This window comes from Acanthopagrus latus, chromosome 8, assembly GCF_904848185.1.
Source record: "Acanthopagrus latus isolate v.2019 chromosome 8, fAcaLat1.1, whole genome shotgun sequence".
Classification (NCBI taxonomy): Eukaryota; Metazoa; Chordata; class Actinopteri; order Spariformes; family Sparidae; genus Acanthopagrus; species Acanthopagrus latus.
The window spans coordinates 27,736,475-27,755,206 of NC_051046.1; the positions used below are offsets into that span (position 1 = coordinate 27,736,475).

Here is an 18,732-nt window from a genome sequence, read left to right on the forward strand (position 1 = left end):
ATGTGAATTATACTGACACCAATTAAAACCCTCATAAAAAACAATGAGCGCTTTTATTCTGAAAAAGACCTCCCGGCCATCATTGACCCGGATATGAAATAAAGACCCGCCCCTATAGCTCATGGAGACCAATCATTGAACTGGTTTACATATCCTGGCCAATCACCGATTGATAAATAATTCCGGAGAGGCCTTCAAGCCAAAGCAGCGGTAGTGGAGTGAACGGACGACTTTACAACGTTAAATTTAGGCTTGTTTATCTGCAGTAATGCCGTATGCTAACCAGCCGACGGTGAAAATCACAGAGCTGACTGACGAAAATGTCAAGTTTGTCATTGAAAACACTGACCTGGCGTGAGTATTCACTTGTGTTTGCATTCTTCTACAGTGTGTGTGAGGTAGAGAGCAGCCATTACTCTTCAAGAAGCGAAACTCACTGTTTTGTACCACATGACTGCGCCAGGTGCACTGGCACTATCTTAACAATGCTATTTGTAACTGAGCATCTCCTTAACCAAAATATGTATCTGTGCTGAAAATGATCCACGCTAACGTAAGAGGTGGACATGGGGTCGATTCATATTCAGCCATTGTTTCCCTGTCCGCAACAGTGGTAGTGGTTAATTGAATATTAGTTGAGTTACTTGAATTTAAAGAGAGGATCGTGCATAATGTGGGGTAATGGGAACAAACTGTTATTAGAGTCACAGGCTTTGAAATTTAGAGTTCTGGTCAAAATTTAAAACTGCAATTATCATGTGTAAAGCAAGAAATAATTAACTTCAGGGTTATGATTTATGATGAGAGTTTAATTTTAAAAAAAACAATGTGTTCGTAAAATGAAGAGGCGTGTGTATTTCAGTGTAAGTGGTGGTTTTCTGGAATGGGTTGGGTGATGAGTTGAAACAAAGCACAAATATCCATACGTGTTTAAAAACTATACAAAGAAATTATATTAACAGGTATGAAGAGGGGGAAAGGTTGTGTTTGTGTTTATATTTATTTTGTAACCCTGGGTGGATATTTGGATTGTAAATAAACTGGGATTTTCATTTATTAACACAGTCGTCTTTCTCCTTTTCAGGGTTGCAAACTCGATTCGGCGGGTCTTCATGTCAGAAGTTGCTACCATAGGTACAGTAACTATTTATTTATTTGTTTACCTGGATTACAGACTGGGTGTGGGGTCATTTGAACTCTCTCAAGGTAGTAATTTGGTCCATATAATCAGTTTGTCATAGCCAGCACCAGTCGACCTTAACAGATGCAACTGAAATGTTTTGTCATGGGCACATTTGACTCAGCAGACATTTTCACTTGTCATTGTAGGAAAGTTGTTAATGATATTAAATGGCTCAATTTTATTCCGTTGCCCATATTATCTACTGTGCCAGTTAGAGAGAATGTGCAAAAAACCTAATTTACTGCAGACATTTTGGCATTGAATGCATCGGTGTAATAACGGTGACATGACAGACATTCCATGTAGACGAGACATTGGCTTGTGGACCAATTGTTTTCCATCTGAGCTTTACTTCCTGGGAAATGTCCTCTTTGAAAAAGGCCTAAATTGCTATAGGGAGCTCTGTCTAAAAGGCAATATTGAATACAAAACTGTATATTTTACCTGCGTGGATCACGGTGTTCTGTTTATGCCCTGAACTACACTGTTAATTGGTGTCATATTAAAATGACAGCGACAAAATAAGTCAAGGTGAAGGGAGTTGCAGTGGTGTTGGAGAGTTGAGCGACTACATCAGCAACATTAAGGCATTTGAACATGTAGTCTATGTAGCACTCTGCAATACACCATAAATCTAAATGACTACGTTAAACTTGCATGACTTTGTTTGCAGCAATTGACTGGATCCAGATTGACGCCAATTCATCAGTACTTCATGATGAGTTTGTTGCACACAGAGTTGGTATGTATCCCAGTGTTATGATCAGCTTTCAGTGCAGCACATCATGATTTATATAGTGCTGCAGTGTGCCCAGAGAGGTCTGATATTTGTAAAGGCTGCCGTAACAACATTGTCTCTTGTCGCCAGGCCTCATACCTCTTACAAGTGATGACATTGTGGACAAAATGCAGTATTCTAGGGTAAGTACACTGTTGTATCAGTTATCAGTGTGGTAGACTAGTTCCCTTGAATGCACACCGCTGCTGATGCAGAAATAAAATACAAGTTGAAGTGTTAAAGACTCACAAGATATCTGATCCTCCTGCAGGACTGTACCTGTGATGATTTTTGTCCAGAGTGTTCTGTTGAGTTGACACTGGATGTTCGATGCACTGAAGACCAGACTCGCCATGTCACATCACGTGACCTTTTGTCAAACAACCCCAGAGTCATTCCGGTGAGTCTTTTCCCCTTTTTTATTAGGTTCATTAGGGAAGTGAAAGGAAATGCTCACAGTCTTTTTATTGGGCTTTGCAGGTGACTTCCAGGAGTCGAGACAACGATCCCAATGACTACGTAGAACAAGATGGTAAGCTTTAAGATTTCAACAGGGGTCATCACTGGCTGGTCACTGTCTTCTCCCTGTGAGGCATTTGTCTTTCCATCATTTTGTCCCACATGTAAACCATTTACATTTTCCTTACTCTCTCCGCTTCCTCCTCTGTAATTTTCTGACACAACACAGACATTTTACTGGTGAAGCTTCGCAAAGGTCAGGAACTGCGGCTCAGGGCGTACGCCAAGAAAGGCTTTGGAAAGGAACATGCCAAGTGGAACCCGACAGCGGGGGTGTCCTTCGAGTACGACCCAGACAACGCGCTCCGGCACACCGTCTACCCACGCCCTGAGGAGTGGTACGTTTCGTATTAGCATGGCTCATCAGAAAAGATGAATGTTAGATGAGCATTGACTGGATGATAAGTTGCCATGCTGTTCTCTGGTTCTCAGGCCAAAGAGTGAATACTCAGAGATTGAGGAGGACGAGGTTCAAGCTCCCTATGACCCCAATGGAAAGCCAGAAAGGTGAGAAGAAAACTTTCTCATACTTAAGTTGATGAGAGTACATCATAGTTGTTGTTGTTGTTGTTGTTGTTACTACTATTAAAGGCAGTGGTAGATGTAACTGTAAATCTATGGTCTTTATCATAATAAACTACATGGGGAGAAGAATCTTTTAGTGCTTTTGAATTTGATGAATAATCTATTTAAATGAAGCAGAAAGCCAGTGTCAGAAGTCCAACAGCTCATCTGTAACATTTTTCCCTCACAGGTTTTTTTATAATGTCGAGTCGTGCGGTTCTCTGCGACCAGAGACCATTGTCATGTCGGCTCTAGCTGTCCTGAAGAAGAAGCTGAGTGACCTGCAGACACAGCTGAGCCACGAGATCCAGAGCGACGTGCTCACCATCAACTGAGGGCCACTCCCTAACAGCAGGACCTGCATTTAAACAGCTTCTTAATGGAATGGAATTATATGTATCCTCCCTGGGTACTGGCCTTGGATCTCTATGTCTCTGTTATCAAAGGCCAACTGGTGATTCTTGAACTATCGGAAGTTTGAACCAATGAGGCTCTTCTGGGCTAGCGGTTATAAATACTATTATGTTAAATGTTTCATTATTAGGAATCATCCCTCATTGTTAATGCTATTTGACCCCCTTGTACAAAATAACACATGCTATGAAATTGATTTTCATTTATTTGGACATGTCTTTTTGAAATAATTTCAGGATCGGCAGTGATTATTAAATAAGCTGTGTGAGCTAACCCATCCAGTGCAAGGTCAGGGTCTGAAAGGGAGTTGATCTCAGGCTGATACACACTTAGTTTTGTTGTTGGCAGTGTAATGCCTACACTGTCAGATTATTACTTTGTTAAATGTTGCTTTTTTTAAATAAATCCATTTTGAAGGATGTGGTGTTCTTTTACTAAATATTTATTATAATTTCTTAATGGGTTAAGATTTCGTTTGAGTTGAAGCACATCGATAGTGTGAGGAAATACAGGTCTACAAAATAAACTCAGGGAATCATAAAAACTACCTTGCAAAGCTAAAAAAAACAAAAAGAGAAGGAAAATGAGAGCTATACTGTTATGTCTTTGGATTTCAACTAGCTATCAGTATCAACAGCTTTTCCTAATGCTTGTTATCATGGGATCATTGTGATAACTGCACAGAGCCAGGCTTCTGGGTTGATGTGGGAACTGCCAAGGTATTTCCATCTTCATACCCAGCCTGGATTCTGTCAAGTCAGACATCAGACATCCAGAGTAATACCAGAGGCAAGGTAATGTAACTTCAAAGTAAAAGCAGACATTTACTAGCAATCCACAGCTCTGGGTTGTACAGAGATTTCACTTGGTTGTCTGCTGAAATATCCTAAACATATAAAACAACCACCTTATTTAATAGATTACCTTGGGTCCAAATGGAACAAAAAGTGACTTACATTAAAAGAGTCTTGTTCTTATTATGAAACAATTAAAAGGCAGATTTCACTTTACCTTCACATTAATATGAGAACATGGAATTGGTAGGTTTTCCTGTTCTGCCAGTGTCCCAATGCAGACAGGACCATCTCCACTTTCTTTACTGGATAAAGTGGGCAGGGATACCGCAAAATGTATTTTTTTATTTAATTTTATGAGCACGGGGAGGAGAGACATGGGTTAACACTCTGTAACAGTGATTATTTTTGCAATATAATGTTGCTTAATATTTATTCCAAAGGGAAAAAATACACTCACAGTCAAAGTCAGGGAAAATCCGCATTATATTTCTTCAATATCATGTAACACCAAAACAGGAACTAAACATAGACCATTTACACACTTGGATGAAAATGAATAATATATTTAATAATTACGGTGGTGACCTATGACGCCTTTGCTTGGGCTTTGCATAAAAGCGCATTTTCTTGGAGGAGGCTTTTATTTTGAACGACTGAGAGGAGGCGAAATAGTTGAAGTGCGACAATGACCGAGTCATATTCCCAGACCAGATGTGAGGTCACTGTGTATCCGGACAGCGGGCTCATGAGTTGTGTGGTTGTTACGGGGGTCTAGGTTTTAACTGTGCCGACCTCCCGGAGAGGATGCTGTGTTGTTGCGGGGGATGAGGTAAGACGTTTCTAGTCTTCAGAGCGGGTCGCGCCGAGCCGCTTTTAGATTTCCGACAATTTAAAATTCAATTTATTAGCAGCAAATTTCAAGGATAATATTCAAATCACATGTTATTGATCCGGAAACACTGGAAGTGGTTATTTAATTCGGCATACATGCATTCTACCAAGCAGCAATAAAACATCACTGACAATGCCTACATTTTATGATTGTGATGTTTCATCATGAAGAGACCATCCACCTGGGTGTATTTGTAGAAAGGCGCTCGCCGGAATGACTTTCACAGACTAGCAAAACAAAAGGATGATATTTCATTCAGTTTTCACCATATAATTTGATAGCATGGATGCCGAATTCATCAAATGTAACTCGACCTTCAGATCAAGTCTGAAATCATGTCTAATGAGATGTGAACCTCTGTAGATATGCAAAACAGCGATATACTAACCGATTTGGTATCAGTCTCTCAGAGTTAAAGAAGGTGCATCCTGCATGTAAATGATGCTCTGCGCTGCTCTCAGTCCCAGACACCAGGTCACTGTAACAACAGTGATAGTGTTAGCACATCACATATCCCCTCAGCCCCCTCAGCTGTCTGTGGGTTATACTGTAGGGCAAGGCAAGGCAAGTTTATTAGTATAGCACAATTAAGACACAAGACAACTCAAAGTGCTTTAGAGGGGCCTAAAGATCACATTAAAAGACACAATTTATATGTAAAATAGATTTAAAAGAAGTAGGAAGACATCAAGAAACGAGACATTAAAACAAATTGAGAAATAGGAAAGTATGCTGAAATAGAGTAGGTTCAAAAGACTAGAACATAGAAAATAGAAAAAATATATAGAAACTAGAAAATAGAAGTTCAGTTCAAAGCCTTACAGTTTCTTCAGTGTAAAGCATTTTCAGACAAACAGGTTTTCAGGCTTGATTCAAAAGAGGTGAGAGTTAGAGCAGACCTGCAACTGAACGCTGCTTCTCCATGGTTAGTTTTGACCCTACAGACTGAGAGCAGACCTACCTGATGTCAGTGGTTCATAACGTGGCAAACCATTCAGTGCTTCATAAACCAACAGCAGGATGTTCAAATCTATTCTCTAATATGACTGACGGGAAGTCAGTGTAAAGATCTAAGAACTGGAGTGGTGTAACCTATGTATTTATTTCTGTATGTGCATGTAAGGCCCAAATCCAGGTTAGTGTGGTAAATCAAAAGCCAGATAAATTAACAAATAAATAGCATGGTTGAGACAACATCGTATTCCTTTTCTTTTCTTTTCTTTTCTTTTCTTTTTTTTTTTTGTAGCTTATGTGATGATACACATTTCAGTCTCTTTCCCATTGCCCAAAAACATCTCATGAATGGGAATTTCTGCAGTTTGGAAAAGGCTACACTTTATAAAATATAATTAAGAATGAATTATATATTCATTATATATTCGTTTTGATTTGTAAACTACTATGTTGCATCATGGCAGATATTTGGGAGCATAACATGTTGATGGGAAAAGAATTCAAACATATATTAAATGGATTTTTGTTTTCTCTCAGTTAAAGAGGGTTCTGTCTTTATATTTCATCTGTATCATTTGCTAAGAAGTGGTAATGATGTGTATTTTAGAGCAAAGTATACAATGACCCAATATTTGTTCATTCTTAATTGAAGTGGGCTATATCTGAATTTATTCCTGTGGACAGGCCTTCAGACTCAGGGATGGCTGCGATGAGGAAAAGGTTCTCCTCTGTCTGCTCTTCGCCCTCGGCTGAAGAAGACAGTGCAAGTCTTTATGATAGTGTTTCCATTTCTGCAACTGATCCAGCCAATGAGCAAGAACATCCCTATGCATCTCTGCTCTGGTAAACTTTCTCTCCTCATCTGTCAACTGACTCGTGCAACATTTCAGTTGAGGAGGAAGCGTTCAGAATGTTTATTGGAGTAAAAATAACAGTATTACACGGTCAAATCCACTCTCTCTGTCTCAGCTACTCTGCACCCCTATCACTTGCTTCTATTCTATGTAACTTAAGTGAGAGGGTAGGATCACAGTGTGGATTTCTATTTAATATGGTGTTGCTCTCACAAACTGTGGGGGGGCGCCAAATCGCTCAAAATACAAATTCCCACGTAATGTTGCTTTAAAAACATTCCATATTGTATAAAGAAATGTTGTATTATAAGCTTAATGAATGTATATGTACTTACTATTATATATGTATTATATTACTGGATTGTTACTGATGCATTCATGTGGAAGTAGTTTTTCAGTGTGGTAGCTGGTTGAGGTATGGCATATTTTAATCATTTGCATACGTTATGTTATGTTATATATGTTATAGTTTAATAAATTCATCATATATTTTGTATGTATGTATAGGCATTAAATTGACATACTCAAGTACTGATAATTCAAATTTGTGCTTAAAGGATGAGTTTGCAAAAAAATGCAAATACAGTCATTATTAAACAAAAAAGAATGAATTTATGTCTGAGGAGAGTGCAATACACCTACCATCATTTAATGAATTTAAAGGTATCACTTCCTTCTAATAACGCTAACAATGACTTTGATTTGTTGTATTTCAACTTCAGCATTCAACTAAACAACTGAAGTAGATGGAGACTTGTTTTGAAACTTAAAAACAGGGCTTGAGTCCCGAGAAATACATCTCATATGATGATGACTAAAACAAGTGTTTTTGTCCAGTTGCCATCGTGTCCAAGACTCGTTGCTGAGCTCCAACAGCAGCTTCACCAGATACAGAGGCATCCTCAACTGGATCATTATCCTGCTGGTCAGTTTTCTCACCTTCTTTTTTTGATTTTATAGATGGATATGTATTAGTTTTTACTTATAGGTAGCAAACATGTACTTTCAGTTTAAGATCATCTCTGATTTATGAATTATTAACTGACTGTTTTTCTGTCTGTAACCGTGATAATTTGGAATATCAGGTCCTGACTCACGCCCACTTGTTCTTGGAGAATTTCATACAGTAAGTATATAAGTATATATAAGTCAAATCCTATAACTGAAAATGTTCTATATGCTGTATATATTTATTGACATAATATGTGTGTCCGTTGTTTCTGTCTCTTACCAGATATGGCTTTTTGATAGACGTCAAAAAGGTCTTGGAACATCTCATTGAGGACAACTGCAACTGGCCATCTGTCAACCTCCTGCTGGGTGAGAAAATCTTTTAGATAGGATCTGCATCAAAAACAGCCATTGGAAAAAAAGAAAATTACATTAGATCAACCTTTAGTTAGAAGAATACTCTGACATATAGGCAGAACCAGAGACATCATAGTTTTTCTTCTCATATCTGGCAACTAAGTTACACAAAATGCAGCTTGTCAGCAACAGTTCAGTCAGGCCTACAACTAACTTCTTTCTAACGCCAGACCCCCATATTGGCTTGATTGTTTGAACTTGTAGCCTTCAGACCCAGCTGACTCAAGTGACATCACTTCTAGAACCTCACATTGTACAACTTTTTCACAGCTGTAGAAGTACTACCCATTGTTCCGAGTCAGGACTGGGTTTTAAACACAACACTCTCGTGAATTAACAAAATATCTGTATTGTTTCAGCTGCCAACATGTTTGCCATTACAGCTTTGCTTCTTGAGAGGTCTCAGGAAAAGGTGAGACTGGTGCATGTTGTTATTCTCTTGCTGATCAAGGCAAAAAAAAAAAAAAATGCATCAGACCATGCCACAATTTAAAACACCCTCAGGATTTACTTTTGATTAGTCTGGTAAAAAGAAATAAACAAGCAAAAAAAAAAAAGAAAAAAAAAACATCTGAAAAATGATCAGTATCCTATCAAGTACTGATAATTCAAATTTGTGCTTAAAGGATGAGTTTGCAAAAAAATGCAAATACAGTCATTATTAAACAAAAAAGAATGAATTTATGTCTAAGGAGAGTGCAATACACCTACTATCAAATTTGCCAACTCAAAATAGTTGAAACACTTGTATTCCATTTATTTCTGTCAGGGTATGCTGTCACCAACCAACACTCATCGTTTACATCTCACAAATCTGGGGTTGCTCCTGCTATTCCCTGTTGCAGTCATTGTTAATGAGCCTACAATATCAACAGGTAACAATTATATACACATTAACCCTCATTAACACCCTATAAGTGTAGCACAGGACTGGCAGACATTATTATTGTCAGTATTAATCTTATTATAAACCCATGGACATCAGTTCAGTTATTCCATTTTTTTCTTATCTGCTTGTTTTAGCAAATTCTACAAAAGATCTAAAAGCTGTATCATTTTCTCAAATAGAAACATGCTAGAAGGATCCTTTGACAGTATACACTTTCCTCATAGTTTAGCCCAAGACATTTGATACCTCAATAAATAATAATATCATTATTATTATATTATTCTATGTGGTAGATCAATGTTTGCAGCAAAACAAAAACAAAACTGACCTGTCCAACTTACAGGCATGGTTGTTTAAAAGCCCTAACATAAATCAGCTGTACTCTGAAACTCAAAATTCTTGTATAGATTGTAGCTTATTGTGCTCTAAATGATGTAGTAGCATTGGTGGGATGTTTCTGATTTTTGTCCATAAGGTGGAGCATTCTTCTCTCTCTGGTTCTATACTGCCCTGGGGATGAAACTTTATTCATACCAGGAAACTAACCACTGGTACAGACAGGCCCATTTAACTGATGCAGGTAATTTTCCAACACCGTAAGTTAAACTGATCAAATTTCAGAACAAAAACAACTAATCCAACAACTACTGCTTTTTAATGTCTGTTTTCAGAGACAGACAACAATGAGCACCTCACTTTCAAAGGTAAAACTGTTTGTCATTCATACAATTATACTGTTCTTTACATTAACCTATGATAATACATGTCCTCTGTGACTCTGTCTATGATTTTTCAGATCTGTACTATTTCCTGCTTGCACCAACTCTGTGCTACCAGAGAGACTTTCCATGTACTCCTAAGGTCCGCATCAACAAGCTGCTGCACAGGCTGCTGGAAATGGTGAGCTGAACAACACTTGAAGGCTTGAAAAAGTGTTTTGACTGTGGCAGGGGTGGGTCTTGTCTTTTAGTATCCTTTTGGGCTCTGTGCAGACATCTCACGCCACCAATATAACGGATGCTCAGATGATGGGTACTAATAATAACCCACTGCAAGGCCTTCCTGTCCTTGACTGTACAAAAGCTATGCAAGTTTTTGATGTTTCCAGTCAGGATGCTTTCGATTGTTCCTCTGTAACAGAGACCTTGGCAACAGAATTTAAATTTCAGTTTCAGTTAGAAGTAAAAAGCTTTTTCTGTTTTTTACCAGGGTGGTGATGTGTGATGACCACAATAGGTTCAGATTCTCCAGAACCTAGCCCTGGGGGGCTCTGGTGCACTAAATTAGAAAAACATATTAAATGGACTTGCATTTATACAGCGCTTTTCCAGTCTATTAACCACTCAAAGCGCTTTACAATACTTGCCACGTTCACCCATTTACACACACATTCATACACTGATGGCAGATACCGCCATGCAAGGTGCCAACTGCACATCAGGAGCAATTTGGGGTTCAGTATCTTGCTCAAGGACACCTCAACATGCAGCTCAGCTCAGCCAGGGATTCAAACCAGCAACCTTCTGATCACTAGACGACCCGCTCTACCCCCTGAGATACAGCTGCCACAGTGCTTTCTGTATTTATTGTTGCCAGGTCTACCTTTGTTGATCTCTGCTGGACAACAATTACATGCAATATACCTCTTCACTTGGTTTTCTATATTGTGATTTGACTTTGGATTGTCCTTTTAATGTGTTATTCATTCAGTTATGACAGCGGCTGCATAGTGAAAAGGTCATTCTTAAAACAATTAGTGCTTCATTTTACTTTACTATATCATTGACTCATTTGTATTAAGGCATTTTAAATAATAATTCAAAATGTGGTTTATATGGACGCTTGAGTTGCTATACAGGTAGAAAATGGTCCAACTACATAACATTAATTGAGTATTCCAATGTTAATGTCTGTATGTATAAATCATGTATAGTTAAGTTTAAAGGAGTTATTTTTATTTTGCATGTACACTACAAGAAGCAGTTGCAGGATAACATTTATGTACTGTAGGTCTTATGGATGGAAACACTGCAGCCTATTAATTGTGGCATTTTCTACTTTTAGGTGATTGTAATCCAGATCATGGTTGGAATTGTGCAGCAGGTACAGCACCTAATTAAAGTTCTTCCTGTTTTGTACAGTTTGTTATTGTGTACTTATCTGGGAAATTATGTAGCACATTTACATTTAGTTTTTCAAAATGACTATCATCAAAATGTTTTCTGTTCTTTTTTAATTGAAAGCAATACAACATTACAACATATGTTTCATCACATTGTCATCGGACCTGTTATTTTCTGCTACAATAGCAGATACTGTTGCAGACCAGTTTCCCTAATATGGAGGGACAATAATTTGTGAGAACAATGAAAGAAACCACGTCTATTGTGCCATGGTGGCTAGAGTAAGAGACGGTAATGTAAAGGAGGAGGTAGATTTAGCTCTGCTATGTGTAGCTTGTTATATTGAGCTATGTAAGATATTGCGCACCCTCCCACCCACATGATCAAGACCTTCATGCCCATGACATTAGACAGACACATTAGTATTCCCATCAGGATGATTTTTGAAAACTTGGTGATCCACTACTTTGACTGAGTACCTGCAAAAACTAATATTCCTGTCAGCCTCAGCTGTACATTTTGATTTTTTTTTTAATTAGAAAATGTTTACAGCACCTTCTAAACATCAACATGTTTACAATGTAAGCAACGTGTGCCAAGGTACAGAGAGCCACTAGCATGGCTGTAGACTGTAAGTCTGTTTCTGAATGTGTTACCTATGTGAACTTGCATTGAATGCTATTTCTACCCTGTGACTGAGTCTTTCTCTCTATCAGTGGATTGAGCCCATCTTCCAGAGATCACAAAACTCCTTCTCCGTGAGTGAAGCTAAGCAATTGTGAATGCTAGATCAAACAGATTCCACATCTGTGGATTTCATTTATATCAATTTTCATTCTCTTACACAGAGTTTCGACATCACTATGAAAGTGGAGCATCTGGTGGGACTGGTGGTGAGTGGTTTATGAACAGTATCCTAACTTTACATTCTGTTGATTATAGAGACGTCTGATTGGTTTCCCCAGAACTGAGCCAATGTAAGATGTCATTTTATGATCATGTAAACCGACACCATCTCTGTAAAGAAGGTGTTACCAGATCATGGTGATGATGGGGAGGTATGTTTACGATAATTAGAGATACGTTTGTAGAGTGTTGTACATGACACAATAGCAGAGATTGCGGAGAATCACATTGAAGATAAATTTGTATCATTTCTGCATTAAAATGTCTAAAAATTACAATAACTTTGATATGTGTTTGGTTTAGATGTGCGAGTTTGATTGCGGGATGATATGTGTTTATTTGCGCAAATGTTTAATCTCCACAAACAGCGAGAGTCTTTTACTTTGCATTAGCCATACGCTAGTGAGCAACTGCCGGGTGTGTGTATCTTTGTGTTTGAAGTCAGGTCAACCTCACACTGAACTCAGTGCTCACCAGACTCCAGTTGTATCTCTACTTTTCCCCCTCTCTTCTCTGTACCTTAACATACATTCACTCTTCAAGTTAAGTAGATTTCTCCTACAGTCAGCAGTCAACACTGCAGAACATAAATGCCAGACAATGGACGTCACCTCAGCTGAGCACTGCTGCAGTGAACTTGATAACCTGGAGTGAAGAATAATCACTTTTTGATCTCAAGGTCTGTCTCTCTCATCCTCAGCAGGCCGTCTCTGAGCAGCTGATGGTCAGCTCTGCCCAGCCCTCCCCACGCAACAGTCTGCAGTTATTTTACCTTTGTTTTTGGAGTGACACCTAGTGACAGAAAATAAATACTGTGACTGTTGGAATTGCTAACACGTATTTCAATGTCAGGCACCAACCCATTTCCTCTGGCTCCTCTTCTTCTTCCTGACTCACTCCTACCTGAACTTCTGCGCAGAGCTGCTGTGCTTTGGTGATCGTCATTTTTACGGAGACTGGTGGTCAGTTGCACAAAACAATTTCTGCGCATTGTGCTGTTGCACATTCAGTACTGGCTCAGTGTAGTTCATCGTTTCATTCACAGGAACGCTACAACTCTGATCAGTTTCTGGAAGAATTGGAATATTCCCTGTCAGAAGTGGTGTCACAGGTAAGTAGTCTGACAGATGATATAAATACCAAATAATCTCCCTACATTTTGCGTTCATCTCTCAAATGACGTTACTCCTTGTCTTCTCTTAATGAAGACATGTATACACACGGCTGGTGGAAAAGAATGTGCCTCCATCACATGCAGAATTATTGGTCTTCCTGATGTCAGCTGCTCTTTGTGAGGTACAGTCTGAAAGTGCATGAAGCATTTTATTCCTTTTGGTGATCCACTTGTTTAGTAGCAGAGAACAGACGATATTTGGAATCTTGAATTAATGGAGTTTTTAATGTAAGCATTATTATGTGCTTTTCTTGTATGAAATGTTACAGTTTGGCATCACTGGTCACCTGTCATTCTTCTCGTTGCCTGCCTACCTGAAGATGTATTGAACTGTATGTGTGTTTAGGACCCCATTGCAGCACACAGGACGCACACACAGAGTAGCAAATGTGGCGGCACAGAGAGAGTCTCCAAGCCACAGGAAGCTGACTGGACCACTTATTCTGTAGCATTGTTGTGGAAATGGTCTCACTAGGCAGCCACAGGCAAAACAGTAACCAAGGATGCAGCAGAAACTCTCAAAGCCAGGGACAGAGGGCCGGTGCAGTTATTGGGAATCAGACAAGATGGGTTTGTCAAAGGCACGCAGAGTTGGCAACAGGAAAGCAGGCAGAGGAAAAGTGCTGGAGAATCTTGTAAGAGTGGCAAAGAACCTCATCCTTACAGGCTCTGGGGTTGACATTGGGTTAACTGGTGATGGGGTGCAGCTGTTAGAAAAGTTAAGAGGTGCTGGCTGATTAGGTGAGAATGGCTGGTGACAGGCAGAAATGAGTAGGCAGCCACTGTTGCTAAACTGTGACAGAGCATCTTGACCGCTAACATTCTGTGCAGATGTGTGTCAAACTGGATTACCAACAAAAGTTGGTAATCGCTAATGAGGTGGGTTTCCAGATCCCGAAAAGGATGATGGTAATCTTGGACATTTAGTTAACCTTTCTCCTATGGATTTATGGTATGGAGTTTTGAGGGCCCAGGCAAACAATGCAACACTCGGCTTCTGTGATGTTTTTGTCCTCTCTTCTACACAGTGTATGATTGCCCTGCCCCTGCATAGCTGCCGTCTGTGGGTCTTCCTTGCAATGGTATTTGAGGTGAGAAGATCACACCAGTAGTGGCTTCAGCCTACACACTCACAACGTTGCTGCCTTGCTTGGTGCACTAAGCTGTGACTCCAACTTTGATAGACTGATAAATTTATGCAACAGTTGAATCAGAGAAGCAGGGACATTCCATACTTCATTTGTCTGTTTTCTCACCGAACAGAGGGAGTCTTTAGAGGAAAAAATAAAGCAATAACAGACAGCGCACACCATCAAAAGACCACATGCAAAGAATACACCATAATTGAGTAAAGTCTGCACTGATTTACAGTGTATCACTTTTAATGCTTAGCAGCACCACCACCATGGAAGTAAACAGTTGATGCACTTTGACTTACAGAATGATTTACAGTATATGGCAATAAGTGGTCATCGGTCGGAGAAGTCTGTGGTTTTGTTTTACCCTTAGAGATATTATTTCGTGATTTTTAAATATGTCATATTACATTTGGGGGGTTTTTTGCCTGTCCTTTCGTTTCCTGTGTTCTGCACCATTTTTGTGCATATAAAAGGATTGCAAAGTGAAAAAGACCAATGTCCACTCCAAAGTGAGTTACTGTCTCCCACTGCAAACACTGCTTCTGCACCGCCTGAAACACCTGGTTTGGAGTCAAGCCTTTGCTTCCATATTTTATGTGTGTCACTATTTAACAGCCATTATATAAGTATACATTTTGAGTAATTTATTATGAGATATAAAGACTCTATTCAGTCAGCAGCCATACAGTTGCTACTGCTGTAGCAGCGTTATTTTAGATCACACTACCTTGCATGGCATGACCCGTCCTACTCTGCCTCTCATTGGCTGCATCCTGCCTGTTAAGTAATGGGGATGTGCGACTCTCACCAAACACTGAACAGAGCTAAAATGGAGCGTTCAAGACACAGTGTGAAAATGAATTCTGCAGCAATGCACAATATGAGAAAAATAATGTGTGTTTTGTAAATTAAAGTATGTAAACCTATTAAACCCAGACCTCCAAATAAAAGAATGAACTTGAAAATGAGCATAACATGACCTCTTTAAAAAAAGCCTTGTTGTTTGAAGGGAAAACACTAGCCATGCTGGGCAAGATACTAGCCTGTGTTTTATTAAATCCCTGTATATTTCTTGCACTGTGTCTTCTTCCAGCTCCTGGTTGCAGTATTCCTTGGAAACTACTTCCAGGGAAACTACGGTAATGGTTTAGTGTGGCTGTGCCTGCTGCTGGGCCCTCCTCTAGCTGTAACCACATACTTTCACGACCACTACATCAGTTTCCCATCACAGATGTCAGACTACGGACTTCCAGTTTTCCTGCAGCCTCACTGATCATGAGGAAGTGTCTATCATCTGTGCTATATATGACAGTGCTCAAAAGAATTTTGAAGGCTGCTTTTGTATTTCCGGGAATCCATTTTGATGTCTTGAAAACCTTTTGGATTTACAATCCACAACCTCTACCCCAGTTGCGTAATCTATACTGTATTTGTTGTGTTGACTCATTAATGGACCTACTCTATACTGGCAAAATACTGACTTGCAAGTTATACTATGATGCTTCCACACCATATTTTGATGTGAAAAACCAACTCATTTAGAATTTCTCCGTCTGAATTTTTACATCTGAAGCTTGTTGAATGTGACCAGAGAATGAACTGCAACATGGCAAGGCTGTGATAATCTCAGCCACCAATCATTCCTGTTAGAATGATTTGAGTCAGCAGCACAGATGATAAAGTCGCTGCTGACACACTGCTCTGTCAACATGTGGTTAAGGGGCTCTAGTTAATCTAAGTTTACCGTAAATTTCATGGACACGGTCCAATCAGAAAAATAAGGGGAATGACTGTTCTTCCTGGTTCGTCCAGTCCTAGTGTGGAATGGTTCAAGCAAAGTTTGGACAGGCCCCAATGACGTAGGAATGCTCAGGCTTGTACTCACAATTCCACTTTTTATATTTTATATTATCATAAACTACATAGGCCTACCTCTGAAAGACGTGTACCATTCAATATTAACTGGACTGTTGCACTTAGAGTATGCTCTTAGAGTGTATGTGTGTATATATATATATATATATATATATATATATATATATATATATATATATATATATATATATATACACACCTCCACCTCCTGTATGTTATGTCACTGTGTATTGTATCTTTTCAAGATAATGTGTACTTTTTGGATTGCAAACCAAATTGCAAACAATAAAGATTCACTCATCTATTCTAATCTAATGTTGTCTAATCTATGGACACCACAAATGTAGGGAGAGTCAAGAAAGTTTGATGGAGGATGCTAGAAACTAAGTAAATTACCTCTCTGGTGAAAATCTACCAAGCTTCCCTAGCAGAACTGCTCAGTGTCAGCAGTGGTTGTGGCTTTAGTTGCAGTGGAAAGCTTTCAGGAGTGAAGATGTGTGATTGTTCAGATGTAAACAGTGCGGCAGTGCTAGAGGCCTGGGTCAACTAACAAGCACATTTAAACAATTACTAGTTCCCCTCTTGTGAATGTGAGAACAGACTGCAGCCTTGTTTTCAGTGATAGCTCTCAGATGATGATGATAACATTAATGGCAACATAAAAATGGCATTGTGCATTATGTGTCTTTTATTTATTGAGTATGTATTTATTACTAGTCTCTAACAGCTATATGTTAACCATACCCTTCCCTCTTATAGATATTTAAGACATTAACTTAACATGAGGTTAAGGCGGTGTTTCACCGCCCGCTGTGGTTGAAAGTTTGAAATTTGTTGCAAGGAGTACACTTCTGCATCACTGCAGCAATATGACTTAAAACAGTGAACATCTGCAGGAACAAGGTCGCCTAATCTTTTAAGACACTTAAATAGGAGCCTGAAGCAGTGATACAATACCCATCCAATGTGTATTTCACATTTATGTGCAAGAATAAAAGTGTTTTTGGAGTTTTATCAACCGGAGAACAGGCTACTTGCTCTATGAATGGGAGATAGCACAGGTGAGCAAAGAGTTTCCAGGAGCTGGCAACATGAACATCTATGATTTAGTGATTTGATCCTCATAAACCATTTGTATTTATTTCAAATCTCCAGTTCCACAAAAAACACTTTACACAAGCAAGTGGGCTTCTTATAACCTTGCATTTGTCAGGTGTCTTTGTCGTTCAAATACAGTTTTTATCGATAATGTTGCTCAAAACATTTTATGAGTGGCATGTATACATAACATCATAACATATACAGTATAACTAGATGCATGATTCTGGATGTTAGAAATCCACAAAAAGAACTAGAGCCAGAGCTACTGATGCCCTGCATCTACTCCACTATCCAATATGTATTAAATTAATGTTGGGTCTAATTTTCTAGATCAACACTATACATACTATATTAATTGATCCCAAGTGAACTGATAAGGGATACATTAATCAATTGCATAAAAGAGTTCTTTACCAATACAGTTCAGACTCTGGGAACAACAAATCACAAGATGTCAAGAGAACAGAGACTGTGCTTTCAATATTTCAAGTTTAAAATAGAAGATAAGAAAACATGGAGTTTTACTATCCAGCATGTGAAGACACTGTGGAGACATTCATATACAACACATCTCCAATAATCAACAACAGATAAAAAGTTACCAGCAAATTTTTCTTTCACCAGAAAGAAAAGCAACACTCGTCCTACAATCCCAAAGCGACTCAAATATTAACTTTCCTTACAAATAGGACCTTTTAAAACAGATTTTAACTCAATTTGTTGACCATTCAGTTTTCCCATAGCTCACAGATCTTGTTCTTTTTTGTTTGTTTGTTTGTTAAGAAGAGGTTAAGAACATAAGCTTAAGTTGTAATTTTATCTGCAGTTAGGACAAGCTGCATTTGTTGCTTGAACAAAATTGTTCTTGTACTCTATCAAATGCATACTGAAGGCCAAAGCTACACAAAAGCCTTAGCAGGAGTAGGGGTGAAGCAGCATATGACCGTATCGTCAGCATAACAATGAAATGTTGAGTTAGGAATGTTCTGTCCAATGCAATTAGGGCCCAGGACCGAGCCTTGTGGAGTTGCAGTCCCTCAGAGGCAGCACCATCTAACTGAACAGCCTGGGTTCTGTCTGAGGTAGTTTGCAAGCCACACAACTAGCAGTCAGCAGTAACAAAGGCTCTGGAAAAATCTATAAACATTGACGGACAGCACTGCTTATTATCAAGGGCTTCAGTTATATTATTTGACCTTCAT

At 38.9% G+C, this 18,732-nt stretch overlaps 2 protein-coding genes across 3 annotated transcripts; both read left to right on the forward strand.

The window, feature by feature from the left end:
* Positions 1 to 164: 164 nt before the first annotated feature.
* Positions 165 to 3,877, forward strand: polr2c (RNA polymerase II subunit C). The gene is made up of 9 exons (XM_037106640.1): positions 165 to 354; positions 1,085 to 1,134; positions 1,857 to 1,925; positions 2,052 to 2,104; positions 2,233 to 2,361; positions 2,442 to 2,493; positions 2,650 to 2,818; positions 2,913 to 2,987; positions 3,235 to 3,877. Exons 1-9 carry the CDS (start codon positions 269 to 271, stop codon positions 3,377 to 3,379), a joined length of 828 nt encoding a protein of 275 aa, XP_036962535.1. The 5' UTR covers positions 165 to 268; the 3' UTR covers positions 3,380 to 3,877.
* A 989-nt stretch (positions 3,878 to 4,866) lies between these two features.
* LOC119023772 (diacylglycerol O-acyltransferase 1-like) lies at positions 4,867 to 16,539 on the forward strand. Of its 2 annotated transcripts, XM_037105916.1 has the most exons (18): positions 4,867 to 5,084; positions 6,786 to 6,944; positions 7,793 to 7,880; positions 8,041 to 8,081; positions 8,190 to 8,275; positions 8,683 to 8,735; positions 9,093 to 9,198; positions 9,688 to 9,792; positions 9,884 to 9,916; positions 10,009 to 10,112; positions 11,277 to 11,315; positions 12,052 to 12,093; positions 12,184 to 12,228; positions 13,094 to 13,203; positions 13,287 to 13,352; positions 13,450 to 13,537; positions 14,444 to 14,506; positions 15,648 to 16,539. In XM_037105916.1, exons 1-18 carry the CDS (start codon positions 5,080 to 5,082, stop codon positions 15,825 to 15,827), a joined length of 1,413 nt encoding a protein of 470 aa, XP_036961811.1. In that variant the 5' UTR covers positions 4,867 to 5,079; the 3' UTR covers positions 15,828 to 16,539. The 2 variants fall into 2 exon arrangements, with proteins under 2 accessions (XP_036961811.1, XP_036961812.1); XM_037105917.1 differs by lacking the exons at positions 8,683 to 8,735; positions 9,093 to 9,198.
* The last annotated feature ends 2,193 nt before the right edge of the window (positions 16,540 to 18,732 follow it).